The sequence below is a fragment of the Mesoplodon bidens genome (genome assembly GCF_964165515.1).
Source record: "Mesoplodon bidens genome assembly, chromosome: 2".
Taxonomy (NCBI): Eukaryota; Metazoa; Chordata; class Mammalia; order Artiodactyla; family Ziphiidae; genus Mesoplodon; species Mesoplodon bidens.
In genome coordinates, this window is record NC_138177.1 from 61,757,407 (window position 1) to 61,770,625 (window position 13,219).

The following is a 13,219-nucleotide window of genomic DNA, read 5'->3' on the forward strand; positions in this document are numbered from 1 at the left end:
CTTCCCTAACATGGGAAAGGAAATAGTCATTCAAGTCCAGGAAGTGAACAGAGTCCCATACAGGATAAATCTAAGGAGAAACAAACCAAGACACCTATTAATCAAATGATCAAAAATTAAATACAAAGAAAAATATTAAAAAGAAGCAATGGAAAACCAACAAATAACATACAAGGAAATCCCCATAAGGTTAACAGCTGATCTTTCAGCAGAAACTCTGCAAGCCAGAAGGGAGTGGCAAGACATATTTAAAATGATCAAAGAGAAAAACCTGAAACCACAATTACTCTAGCCAGCAAGGATCTCATTCAGATTCAATGGAGAAATCAAAAGCTTTACAAACAAGCAAAAGTTAAGACAATTCACCACCAAACCAGCTTTACAACAAATGCTAAAGAAACTTCTCTAGGCAGAAAACACAAGAAGAAACAGACCTACAAAAACAAACCCAAAACAATTTAAAAAATACTAATAGGAACATACATATCGATAACTACCTTAAATGTAAATGGATTAAATGCTCCCACCAAGAGACATTGACTGGCTAAATGGATAAAAAACAAGACCCATATATATGCTGTCTACAAGAGATCCACTTCAGACCTAGGGACACATACAGACTGAAAGTGAGGGGATGGAAAAAGATATTGCATGCAAGTGGAAATCAAAAGAAAGCTGGAGTAGCAAAACTCATATCAGACAAAATAGACTTTAAAATAAAGACTATTACAATAGACAATGAAGGAAACTACATAATGATCAAAGGATCAGTCCAAGAGGAAGATACACCAATTGTAAATATTTATGCACCCAACAAAGGAGCACCACAATGCATAAGGCAAATGCTAACAGCCATAAAAGGGGAAATTGACAGTACCACAACAATAGTAGGGGACTTTAGCACACCACTTACACCAATGGACAGGTCGTCCATACAGAAAATAAATAAGGAAACACAAGCTTTAAATGGCACATTAGACCAGATGGGCTTAATTGATATTTATACGACATTCCATCCAAAACCAACAGAATACACTCCTCAAGTGCATGTGGAACATTCTCCAGGATAGATCATATCTTGGGTCACAAATCACGCCTTGGTAAATTAAAGAAAATTGCAATCATATCAAGTATCTTTTCTGACCACAAGGCTATGAGACTAGATATCAATTACAGAAAAAAAACTGTAAAAAATACAAACACATAGAGGCTAAACAATGTGCTACTAAATAACCAAGAGATCACTGAGGAAATCAAAGAGGAAATAAAAAAATACCTAGAAACAAATGACACTGAAAACACGATGACCCAAAATCTATGGGATGCAGCAAACGCAGTTCTAAGAGGTAAGTTTATTACGATGCAATCCTATCTCAAGAAACGAGAAATCTCAAATAAACAACCTAACCTTACACATAAAGCAATTAGAGAAAGAAGAAAAACAACAACAATAAACCCAAAGTTAGCAGAAGAAAAGAAATCATAAAGATCAGATAAGAAATAAATGAAAAAGAGATGAAGAAATAATAGCAAAGATCAATAAAACTAAAAGTTGGTTCTTTGAGAAGATAATCAAAATTGATAAACCATTAGCCAGACTCATCAAGAAAAAAAGGGAGAAGATTCAAATCAACAGAATTAGAAATGAACAAGGAGAAGTAACAACTGACACTGCAGAAATACAAAGGATCATGAGACACTACTACAAGCAACTCTATGCCAATAAAATGGACAACCTGGAAGAAATGGACAAATGCTTAGAAAACTACAACCTTCCAAGTCTGAACCAGGAAGAAATAGAAAATATGAACATACGAATCACTAGCACTGAAACTGAAACTGTGCTTAAAAATCTTCCAACAAAGAAAAGCCCAGGACCAGATGGCTTCACAGGTGAATTCTAGCAAACATTTAGAGAAGAGCTAACACCTTTCCTTCTCAAACTCTTCCAAAATATAGTGGAGGGAAGAATATTCCCAAACTTGTTCTACAAGGCCAACATCACCCTGATACCAACACCAGACAAAGATGTCATGAAGAAAGAAAACTACAGGCTAATATCACTGGTGAACATAGATGAAAAAATCCTCAACAAAATACCAGAAAACAGAATCCAGCAGTACATTAAAAGGATCATACACCATGATCAAGTGAGGTTTATCCCAGGAATGCAAGGATTCTCCTATATAGGCAAGTCAATCAATGTGATGCACCATATTAACAAATTGAAGGAGAAAAACCAAATGTTAATCTCAATAGATACAGAAAAAGCTTTCAACAAAATTCAACATGCATTTATGATAAAAACTCTCCCGAAAGTGGGCATAGAGGGAACCTACCTCAACATAATAAAGGCCATATATGACAAACCCACAGCAAGCATCATACCCAATGGTAAAAAACTGAAAGCATTTCCTCTAAGATCAGGAAAAATACAAGGTTGCCCACTCTCACCACTATTATTCAACATAGTTTTGGAAATTCTAGTCACAGCAGTCAGAGAATAACAAGAAATAAAAGGAATCCAAATCATAAAAGAAGAGGTAAAACTGTCACTGTATGCAGATGACATGATAGTATACATAGAAAATCCTAAAAATGCAACCAGAAAACTTAGAGCTAATCAAGGAATCTGATAAAGTAGCAGGATACAAAATTAATGTACAAAAATCTCTTGCATTCCTTTACACTAACAACGAAAAATCTGAAAGAGAAATTAAGGAAACAATCCCAGTTACCACTGCAACAAAAAGAATAAAATGCCTAGGAATAAACCTACCTAAGGAGACAAAAGACCTGTATGCAGAAAACTATAAGACACTGATGAAAGAAATCAAAGTTGATACAAATAGATGGAGAGATATTCCATGTTCTTGAATTGGAAGAATAAACACTGTGAAAATGACTGTACTACCCAAAGCAATCTACAGAGTCAATGCAATCTCTATCAAACTACCAATGGCATTTTTCACAGAACAAGAACAAAAAATTTCACAATTTGTATGGAAACACAAAGACCCCAAACAGCCAAAGCAATTTTGAGAAAGAAAATGGAGCTGGAAGAATCAGGCTCCCTGACTTCAGGCTATAGTACAAAGCTACAGTAATCAAGACAGTATAGTACTGGCACAAAACAGAAATATAGATCAATGGAACAGGATAGAAACCCAGAGATAAACCCATGCACATATGGTCACTTTATCTTTGTTAAAGGAGGCAAGAATATACAATGGAGAAAAGAAAACCTCTTCAATAAGTGGAGCTGCGAAAACTGGTCAGCTACATGTAAAAGAATGAAATTAGAACACTTCCTAACACAATACACAAAAATAAACTCAAAATGGATTAAAGACATAAAAGCAAGGCCAGACACTATAAAACTCATAGAGGAAAACATAGGCAGCACTCTATGACATAAATCACAACAAGATCCTTTTGACCCACTTCCTAGAGTAATGGAAATAAAAGCAAAAATAAACAAATGGGACCTAATGAAACTTAAAAGCTTTTGCACAGCAAAGGAAGCCATAAACAAGACCAAAAGACAACCCTCAGAATGGGAGAATATATTTTCAAATGAAACAAGTGACAAAAGAATTAATCTCCAAATATACAAGCAGCTCAATATCAAATAAACAAACAACCCAATCCAAAAATGGGCGGCAGCCCTAAATAGACATTTCTCCAAAGAAGATATACAGATTGTCAACAAACACATGAAAGGATGCTCAACATCACTAATCATTAGAGAAATGCAAGTCAAAACCACAATGAGGTATCACGTCACATGGGTCAGAATGACTATCATCAAAAAATCTACAAACAAAAACTGCTGGAGAGGGTGTGGAGAAAAGGGAACCCTCTTGCACTGTTGGTGGGAATGTAAATTGGTACAGCCACTATGGAGAGCAGTATGAAGGTTCCTTAAAAATGTAAAAATAGAACTACCGTATTACCCAGCAATGCCACTACTGGGCGTATATCCTGAGAAAACCATCATTCAAAAAGAGACGTGTACCATAATGTTCAATGCCACACTATTTACAATAGCCAGGACATGGAAGCAACCTAAATGTCCATTGACAGATGAATGGATAAAGAAGATGTGGCATATATATGCAATGGAATATTACTCAGCCATAAAAAGAAATGAAATTGAGTTATTTGTAGTGAGGTAGATGGACCTAGATCCTGTCATCCAGAGTGAAGTAACTCAGAAAGAGAAAAACAAATACCATATGCTAACACATATATATGGAATGTAAAAGAAAAAATAACGGTTCTGATGAACCTAGGGGCAGAACAGGGATTAAGATGCAGACGTAGAGAATGGACTTGATGACAAGGGGAGGGGGTGTTGGGGAAGCTGGGACGAAGTGAGTAGCATGGACATATATACACTACCAAATGTAAAATAGATAGCTAATGGGAAGCAGCTGCATAGCACAGGGAAATCAACTCCATGCTTTGTGACCACCTAGAGGGGTGGGATAGGGAGGGTGGGAGGGAAGCTCAAGAGGGAGGGGATATGGGGATATATGTATACATATAGCTGATTTACTTTGTATACAGTGCAAAGTAACAACATTGTAAAGCAATTATAGTCCAGTAAAGATGTAAAAAAAATTAAATATTCAACAACCATTTCTAATAAAAACACTAAGCAAAACAAGTTTAGAAGGAAACTACTTAATTCTAATAAAAAAAATTTACTTCCCAAATAACTAACAATAATTGTTATAAATTATGAGATATTTCTAATTCAATTAAAATCAGGAACTGGACAGATGTGCTCACAATCTCCATTATTATTTAATATTGTGTTGAACATAATAGTGTAAGTAATAAATTAAGAAAAAGAAGTGTACTATATTATAAATTCATGATAGCAATACAGACTATAAAATACTTAAGAATAAATATAAGAAGACACAGAACCTGTATCAAGAACCACACTCAAATTTTGTCGAATAGCTTAAAAAAGATCTGTTTTTTTAAAGTTTCTAAGTGGACACCAGAGTCCAATTATTGATTAAGAAAATATCTTAAAATTTATATGGAATAATATAGTAAAATAAGCTGTCTCTTGGAAGAAAACAAAAGTAGAATCCTTGCTTACACCACACACACACACAAAAATATTCCCTTGGCATATAAGAAAAATGTAAAACTGAAAACCCTGGACAGTTGGCTGGAGAATCTTGAAGCTGTACTATATGGAATCAAGGGAAATCTTATTCAAGATTGGAAACGAGAATCTATGAATAAAAAATAGTCATAACTGAAAATGTGAAAATTAAAAACTTTACCACAAAAGTGCCATAAACAAAGTCAACTTAGACAACAAGTTGTTATGAAAAAATTTTACAACATAGATGACAGTATACAGCTAATATCGCTAGTGTTGAAAAGAGATGGAGGGATGTAAATTTTGAAAAATGATTCTATGTTTTCTTACACATACTCGACAACTTATACTCAAGAGTATAAGTATATACTCTAAGTATATACTTAGCAATTCTACTCCTAAGTATATACTCAAGAAAAACTCTTGCACTCATGCCTCAAGAGACATTTTCAAAAATTCTGGGCGGTGGGATGAATTGGGAGTTTGGGATTGACATATATACACTACTATGTATAAAATAGATAACTAATGAGAAGCTACTGTATAGCACAGGGAACTCTACTTGGTGCTCTGTGATGACCTAAATGGGAAGGAAGTCCAAAAAAGAGGGTGTATATATATATATATATATATATATATATATATATATATATATATATATATATATATATGTATGTATGTATGTATGTAATGTATGTATGGCTGATTCACTTTGCTCTACAGCAGAAACTGACACAGCAGTGTAAAGCAACTATACTCCAATAAAACAAAAACAGAAACAAAAATGCTCATAGTAGAATTGCTCATAAAATTCATCCATCCCAAACAGAAGGAATCCAAATGCCCATTAACATAAAAATGGAAAAATTGTGGTATTTTCACATAATGGAATTTTAAATAGTAATGAAATTGAATGAGCTCAGTTATGAGCAGTAACATGAATAAATCCTAGTTACATAATCTTGAAAAAAAAAAGCAGGCCCTAGGGGGTTATGTGTGGGCTGATCAAGTTCAAAAAACTATCAGGAAAGTGAGTACCTCTGGGCAGAAACAGGAGACCCAGAAAGGGAGGAATATATAAGTAAATGAAAGATATTTGTAAGGTTCTATGTCTCGAGTTGGATGGTGGTTCCTGGCTTACATTTTACTAATTTACAATTTAAATAATTGCATAAAAGAGGGTCATGCCAATAACGATAGTGTGTCATGGACTGAGGATTGTGATTATTCTAATAATGTGTCTGTATACCTAAAGTCCAAACAAAACAAAGAGCTCTTACAAATGATAAGAATATGGTAAGTGCAAATAGAAGAATGTAAAGAAGCTATGCACACAGAAGCAAATCTAACAAACATGAAAAAATGCTGAACTTCACTTCATCTCAAGAAAATTCAAATTAACAATGAAATGTCACACTCATCACACTAGTAAAACTTGAACAAGGGAAAATAACTATTGCTAGAGGGGATCTGGGCAAAAGGTACACTCAAACTTTGCTGGTGGAAAGTGTGAGGAGTTAGAGCCTTATTCACATTTTTGGAGAGCAATATGGAAACATCTATTAAAATTAAAAATATATATACCATTTGGATCAATAATCCCACTCTTGGGAATCTACTCCACAGAAATAAAACCTCTAGTATATACGGCTGTATGGAAAAGGATCTATATTTTGCAGCATTGTAATAGTGGTAAAGCAAAACAAAACAAAACAAAACTGGAGCCACAGTAAATCTCCATTATTAGAGACATTGATCTGTAAATTACTGTATAAGCACATCATAGAATATTGTTCAGGCATTATAAGAGTTGACTGGGGAATTTCAATGATGTCTACTTGAGTGAAAAAAAGGGAGAATGTGGGAAGTGTGTATAATGTGATCCAATTTTGTTTTAAAAAAGAACGTCTTAAGATGCCTCTTTTAAAAAATATATGTACGCATGTATTTGTGTATATCTCTGCAAATGCATAGCATGGAGAAAAATAGCAAAAAGTAAATACTAGTTGTTAACTCAAAAGGGAATATAAAAGGGAGGAAGGGAGGGAGGGCGGGCGGGAGGCAGAAGGGCAGCCATATATAGGGACAATATAGAATCTAAGGCAAACATTTAATAAGATAAAGAGGGATGCCACATAATTATAAAAGTAATAAAGTTTTCATATGTACATATATATGTCTATGTAACACCACACAGATCAAGATATAGAACATATAGAACATTCTTTATGATAAAAACTTCTACAAATTAATAAATAAAAGACTAAAAGCCAGATAGAAAATGAGCAAAGGAAATGAACAAATAGTTCACCAGATGGGAAATAGAAAAGGAACTTGAATATATGGAAAGATGCTCAAACTTTCTCCTGATAAAAGAAATGCAGATTAAAATTGCATCAACGTACCATTTTTCATCCATCTCCTGACAATATCCAAATGTATGACAACACATCATGTTGGGAAGGCTGTGAAGAATGAAGAGATCTCATACATCACTGGTGAGAAGGTATATTGTTGCAACTGCTATGGAGAACAATTTAGCAGTATCTACAAAAATTACAAATGCATATACTCTATAACTCAAAAATTCCACTTTTAGGAATACTCAAAAGTAGAAAATAATATATGTTCAGAGTTGCTCATTATAACTTTGATTGTAATGGCAAAGGATATAAACAAATATTTATTAGCAGGTTACTTGTTAAATTATGGTTCCTCCATAATTTGTAATAATATGTAAAATAATATGAAAGATTAATGAGAATATTTAAAGGTCTCTAAGATATAACTTTAAGTGAAGAATATAATGTTCAAAAGTGCATTTAGCATACTAGTATTTATATATAAAGGAGAAAATAACACTGGTTATGCACAAAAATTTTATAGAAATACAAAAAAAACTTACCAATATTAGTTACTTGCAGGGTGTAGTAGACTTGTGGGAACTCAGTGATGAAGTACAGGGTGGGAGAGACAATTTTCACTGTATTTTTAATATAATTTATTTTTATAATAAAATAAATTTTCTATTCAAGAAGAAAACAATAAAAAGAATTAGGTCTACATCTATTGAAATGGTTATGGTGTATTAAGTGAAAAAAGCACATGATAAATAACATGAATAGTGTAATCTCATTTTTGTAAAAAGTGTATGAGTGTTTGGGGAGGCTGCTGTGTCTGTGGGTGTAGAAAAAGACATATAAACATTCGTACAAAGTTTTAACATTAGTTACCTCAGGGGTGTAGAGGATGTTATTAATTCTTTGGACTGTTTCTCTTGTTAAAAAAAACACGTATTTCTTTTGATTTTTTAAACTGAGATATTCGAAATTTTAAAAACAAATAAAAAGATTTTTATGGTTATGTTTTGCCACAACTAAAAATTTGTCCAAAGTGTCAAGAAATGCAACCACATTTTATTTTGTAGGTTATCATTATATGGATATACGATCCAGAAAACGCAGACCCTAGTGAATTGCTATGGAATGCAAATGAACCTCCCCTAGTAGGTGGAAACATTATTATTATCATAGATAAAATAATATGCTACATTTCTTTTTTAAGGGCTGTCAATAATTTATATTAAGCAGCCTAGAACTAAATACATTTTAATTATTCATTAAATTTAGCTTAGTCATTATAGTGATTTTGAACTTGTGCTCAATTTCTACAATTATAATTCTTTCCTTGGAATTCTTACTGAGCATTCTCTGTATTTTCTATGACTTCATTATTCACAAAGAGGCTGACCGTTAAAATGCTTTAAAGGTGTTTCTTGACCATCTTTGTTGAAGTCATCCTTCAAAAATCTGTCTAGTCCTTTACTGAATCCTTTACCACTTGAGACCAATGATTTTCCTAAAAGTGCAGCCCAGTGAATAAACAAGTCCTTTCTTTTATCTGTTACAAATTTACCTCTTTCAAGATTCAAGTTCTGTTACAATCAAAATGTATAGAAGAGAAACGTAAAATGAGAAGTTTTAGTGTCTTATGGGATTCTTTATATCTTAATGAGTCGAGATATGATTTTTTAATAGCATGCTGTCGTGCCTCATGGTAATCAAATTCACAAGAGATGGACTGATAAATTAAAATGGCAATGAATCAATTAATGGTTTTATTTGGCAATCAACTTTAGAGGGAATAAAATAAATTAGTAGTAACTAAATACTTTAAGTATTACTGTTACATAATTTCTAATCTTTTAAGTGAAAATATGCACAATTTAACATTATTTAGTTCATGCTAAATAATCATACCTAATACTTTACTTTTTTTCTTTTTAATTTCCATGTTTATTCATGATCATGTCATTTCCTTAAAACATTTCTCCATGACAAACAACATAGACTCTTTTTCTTTTCTCAATTCATGCGTTTATTCTTCTTTTTAATCTATACATTTTTATTGTGGGAAAATATACATAATATAAAATCTACCATTTTAAACATTCTTATGAGTACAATTCAGAGACATTAAGTAAATTTCCTTTTTTAACATTTTTATTGAAATATAGTTGATTTACAATGTTATGTTAGTTTCAGGTATACAACAAAGTGATTAAAAATATATATATATATATATACATATATATATATTTTTTTCCATTTGGTAACCCTAAGTTTGTTTTATATATCTGTGAGTCTATTTCTGTTTTGTGTATAAGTTCAGTGTATCATTTTTTTTAGATTTCACATATAAGCAATAGCATATGATATTTCTCTTTCTCTGTCTGACTTACTTCACTTAGTATGATAATCTCTATGTCCATCCATGTTGCTGCACATGGCATTATTTCATTCTTTTTTATGGCTGACTAATATTCCATTGTGTATAAATACCAAATCTTCTTATCCATTCATCTATCAATGAACACTTACATTGTTTCCATGTCTTGGCTATTGTAAATAGTGCTGCTATGAATATTTGAGTGCGTGTGTATATATATATATATATATATGTATACATATATACATATACACATATATATATATACACTTCTTTTTATGTTGAGGTAGGTTCCCTCTATGCCCACATTCTGGAGAGTTTTTACCATAAATGGGTGTTGAATTTTGTCAAAAGCTTTTTCTGCATCTATTGAGATGATCACATGGATTTTCTTCTTCAATTTGTTAATATGGTGTATCACATTGATTGATTTGTCTATATTGAAGAATCCTTGCATCACAGGGATAAATCCCACTTGATCATGGTGTATGATCCTTTTAATGTGTTGTTGGATTCTGTTTACTAGTATTTTGTTGAGGATTTTGGCATCTGTATTCATCAGTGATATTGGTATGAAATTCTTTTTTTGTAGTATCTTTGTCTGGTTTGAGTATCAGGGTGATGGTGGACTCATAGAATGTATTTGGGAGTGTTCCTTCCTCTGCAAGTTTTTGGAAGAGCTTGAGAAGGATGTGTGTTAGCTCTTCTCTACATGTTTGATAGAATTCATCTGTGAAGCCATCTGGTCCTGGACTTTTGTTTGTTGGAAGATTTTTAATCACAATTTCAATTTCATTACTTGTAATTGGTCTGTTCATATTTTCTATTTTTTCCTCGTTCAGTCTTGGAAGGTTATACCTTTCTAAGAATTTGTCCATTTCTTCCAGGTTGTCCATTTTATTGGCATAGAGTTGCTTGTAGTAGTCTCTTAGGATGCTTTGTATTACTTCAGTGTCTGTTGTAACTACTCCTTTTTCATTTCTAATTTTATTGATTTGAGTCCTCTCCCTCTTTTTCTTGATGAGTCTGGCTAATGGTTTATCAATTTTATTTATCTTCTCAAAGAACCAGCTTTTAGTTTTATTGATCTTTGCAGTTGTTTCCTTTGTTTCTATTTCATTTATTTCTGCTCTGGTCTTTATGATTTCTTTCCTTCTACTAACTTTGGGTTTTGTTTTTTCTTCTTTCTCTAGTTCCTTTAGGTGTAAGATTAGGTTGTTAACTTGAGCTGTTTGTTGTTTCTTGACGTAGGATTGTACTGCTATAAACTTTCTTCTTAAAACTGCTTTTGCTGCATCCCATAGGTTTTAGATTGTCGTGTTTTCATTGTCATTTGTCCCTAGGTATTTTCTGATTTCCTCTTTGATTTCTTCACTGATCTCTTGGCTATTTACTAACGTATTGTTTAGCCTCCATGTCTTTGTGGGTTTTATGGGTTTTTTCCCCTATAATTGATTTCTATTCTCATAGCGCTGTGGTCAGAAAAGATGCTTGATATGATTTCCATTTTCTTAAATTTACTGAGGCTTGATTTGTGACCCAAAATGTGATCTATCCTGGAGAATGTTCCATGCACTCTTGAGAAGAAAGTGTAATCTGTAGTGCTTTTGTAGTGTAGACTGGCCCTCATTATCTGATTTTTTTATTCTAGGGATTCCCCATAATGAAACTGTTGCCTCTATTCTAAAAAGACTTTATTAGGAATAATTCCAGTCAATTCAACATCCCCTTAAATCTCATGAGAAAAACAGGTAACATGTCAGTTCTATCTTTATACTAATAGAATTTTTCCTAGAGCCTCCAGATATATTTGAAATATGCCTTGAAGGGTATGTTGTTTTGAAGTCAAGCTCATATAGAAATAATTCCAACAGATTAGTTTTAGAAACTCCATTTTGTATTTCATTGACATTAAAACTAAGGGTATTGAGGACCTTCACGATGGTGGAAGAGTAAGACATGGAGCTCACCTTCCTCCCCACAAATACATCAGAAATACATCTACATGTGGAACAACCCCTACAGAACACTGACTGAACACTGACAGAAAACCTCAGACTTCCTAAAAGCCATGTGGCTGACAGGGTCTTGGTGCTCCAGCTGGGTGTCAGGGCTGAGCCTCTGAGGTGGAAGAGCCAAGTTCAAGACACTGGACCACCAGAGACCTCCCAGCACCATGTAATATCAATCAGCAAGAGCTCTCCCAGACATCTGCATCTCAATGCTAAGACCCAGCTCCACTCAATGACCAGCAAGCTCCAGTGCTTGGACACCCCATTACAAACAACTAGCAAGACAGGAACACAACCCCACCCATTAGGAGAGAGGCTGCCTAAAACCATAATAAGTTTACAGATGCCCCAATACACACCACTGGACGTGATCCTGCCCACCAGAAAGACAAGGTCCAGCCTCCTCCACCAAAACACAGGCACCAGTCACCTCCACCAGGAAGCCTACACAACCCATGGAACAAACCTTACCCACTGGGGGCAGACACCAAAAACAAAGGGTACTACGAACGTACAGCCTCTGAAAAGAAGACCCCAAACACAGTAAGTTAAGCAAAATGAGAAGACAGAGAAATATGCAGCAGATGAAGGAGCAAGGTAAAAATCCACCAGACCAATCAAATGGAGAGGAAATAGGCAGTCTACCTGAAAAAATAATTCAGAGTAGAGATAGTAAAGATGATCGAAAAAATGGAAATAGAATGGAGAAAACACAAGAAACGTTTAACGAAGACCTAGAAGAACTACAGAGCAAACAATGATGAACAACAACAATAAATGAAATTAAAAATTCTCTAGAAGGAATCAATAACAGAATAGCTGAGGCAGAAGAACGGATAAGTGACTTGGAAGATAAAATAGTGGAAATAACTACCGCAGAGCAGAAAAGAAAAAACAATGAAAAGAATTGAGGACAGTCTCACAGACATCTGCGAAAACATTAAACACAACAACATTTGAATTATAGGGGTCTCAGAAGAAGAAGAGAACAAGAAAGGGTCTGAGCAAATATTAGAAGAGATTATAGTTGAAAACTTCTCTAACATGGGAAAGGAAATAGTCAAGTCCAGGAAGCACAGAGAGTCCCATACAAGATAAATCCAAGAAGAAACATGCCAAGACACATATTAATCAAACTATCAAAAATTAAATAAAAAGAAAAAGTATTAAAAGCAGCAAGGGAAAAGCAACAAATAACATACAAGGTAATCCCCATAAAGTTAACAGCTGATCTTTCAGCAGAAGCTCTGCAAGCCAGAAGGGAGTGGCAGGACATATTTAAAGTGATGAAAGGGAAACCCTTCAACCAAGATTACTCTACCCAGCAAGGATCTCATTCATATTCGATGGA

The 13,219-nt window shown here is 33.7% G+C and overlaps 1 protein-coding gene across 1 annotated transcript in view; it reads left to right on the plus strand.

Moving 5' to 3' along the window:
• The window catches only part of CATSPERE (catsper channel auxiliary subunit epsilon), a gene marked incomplete at its 3' end in the record, with an annotated part of 259,766 nt that overhangs the window by 65,602 nt on the left and 180,945 nt on the right, over nucleotides 1–13,219 (plus strand). Inside the window, exon 7 of the mRNA XM_081221981.1 lies at nucleotides 8,556–8,633. Coding sequence (XP_081078107.1) covers nucleotides 8,556–8,633 — 78 coding nt within the window. The remainder of the gene's footprint in view (nucleotides 1–8,555; nucleotides 8,634–13,219) is intronic.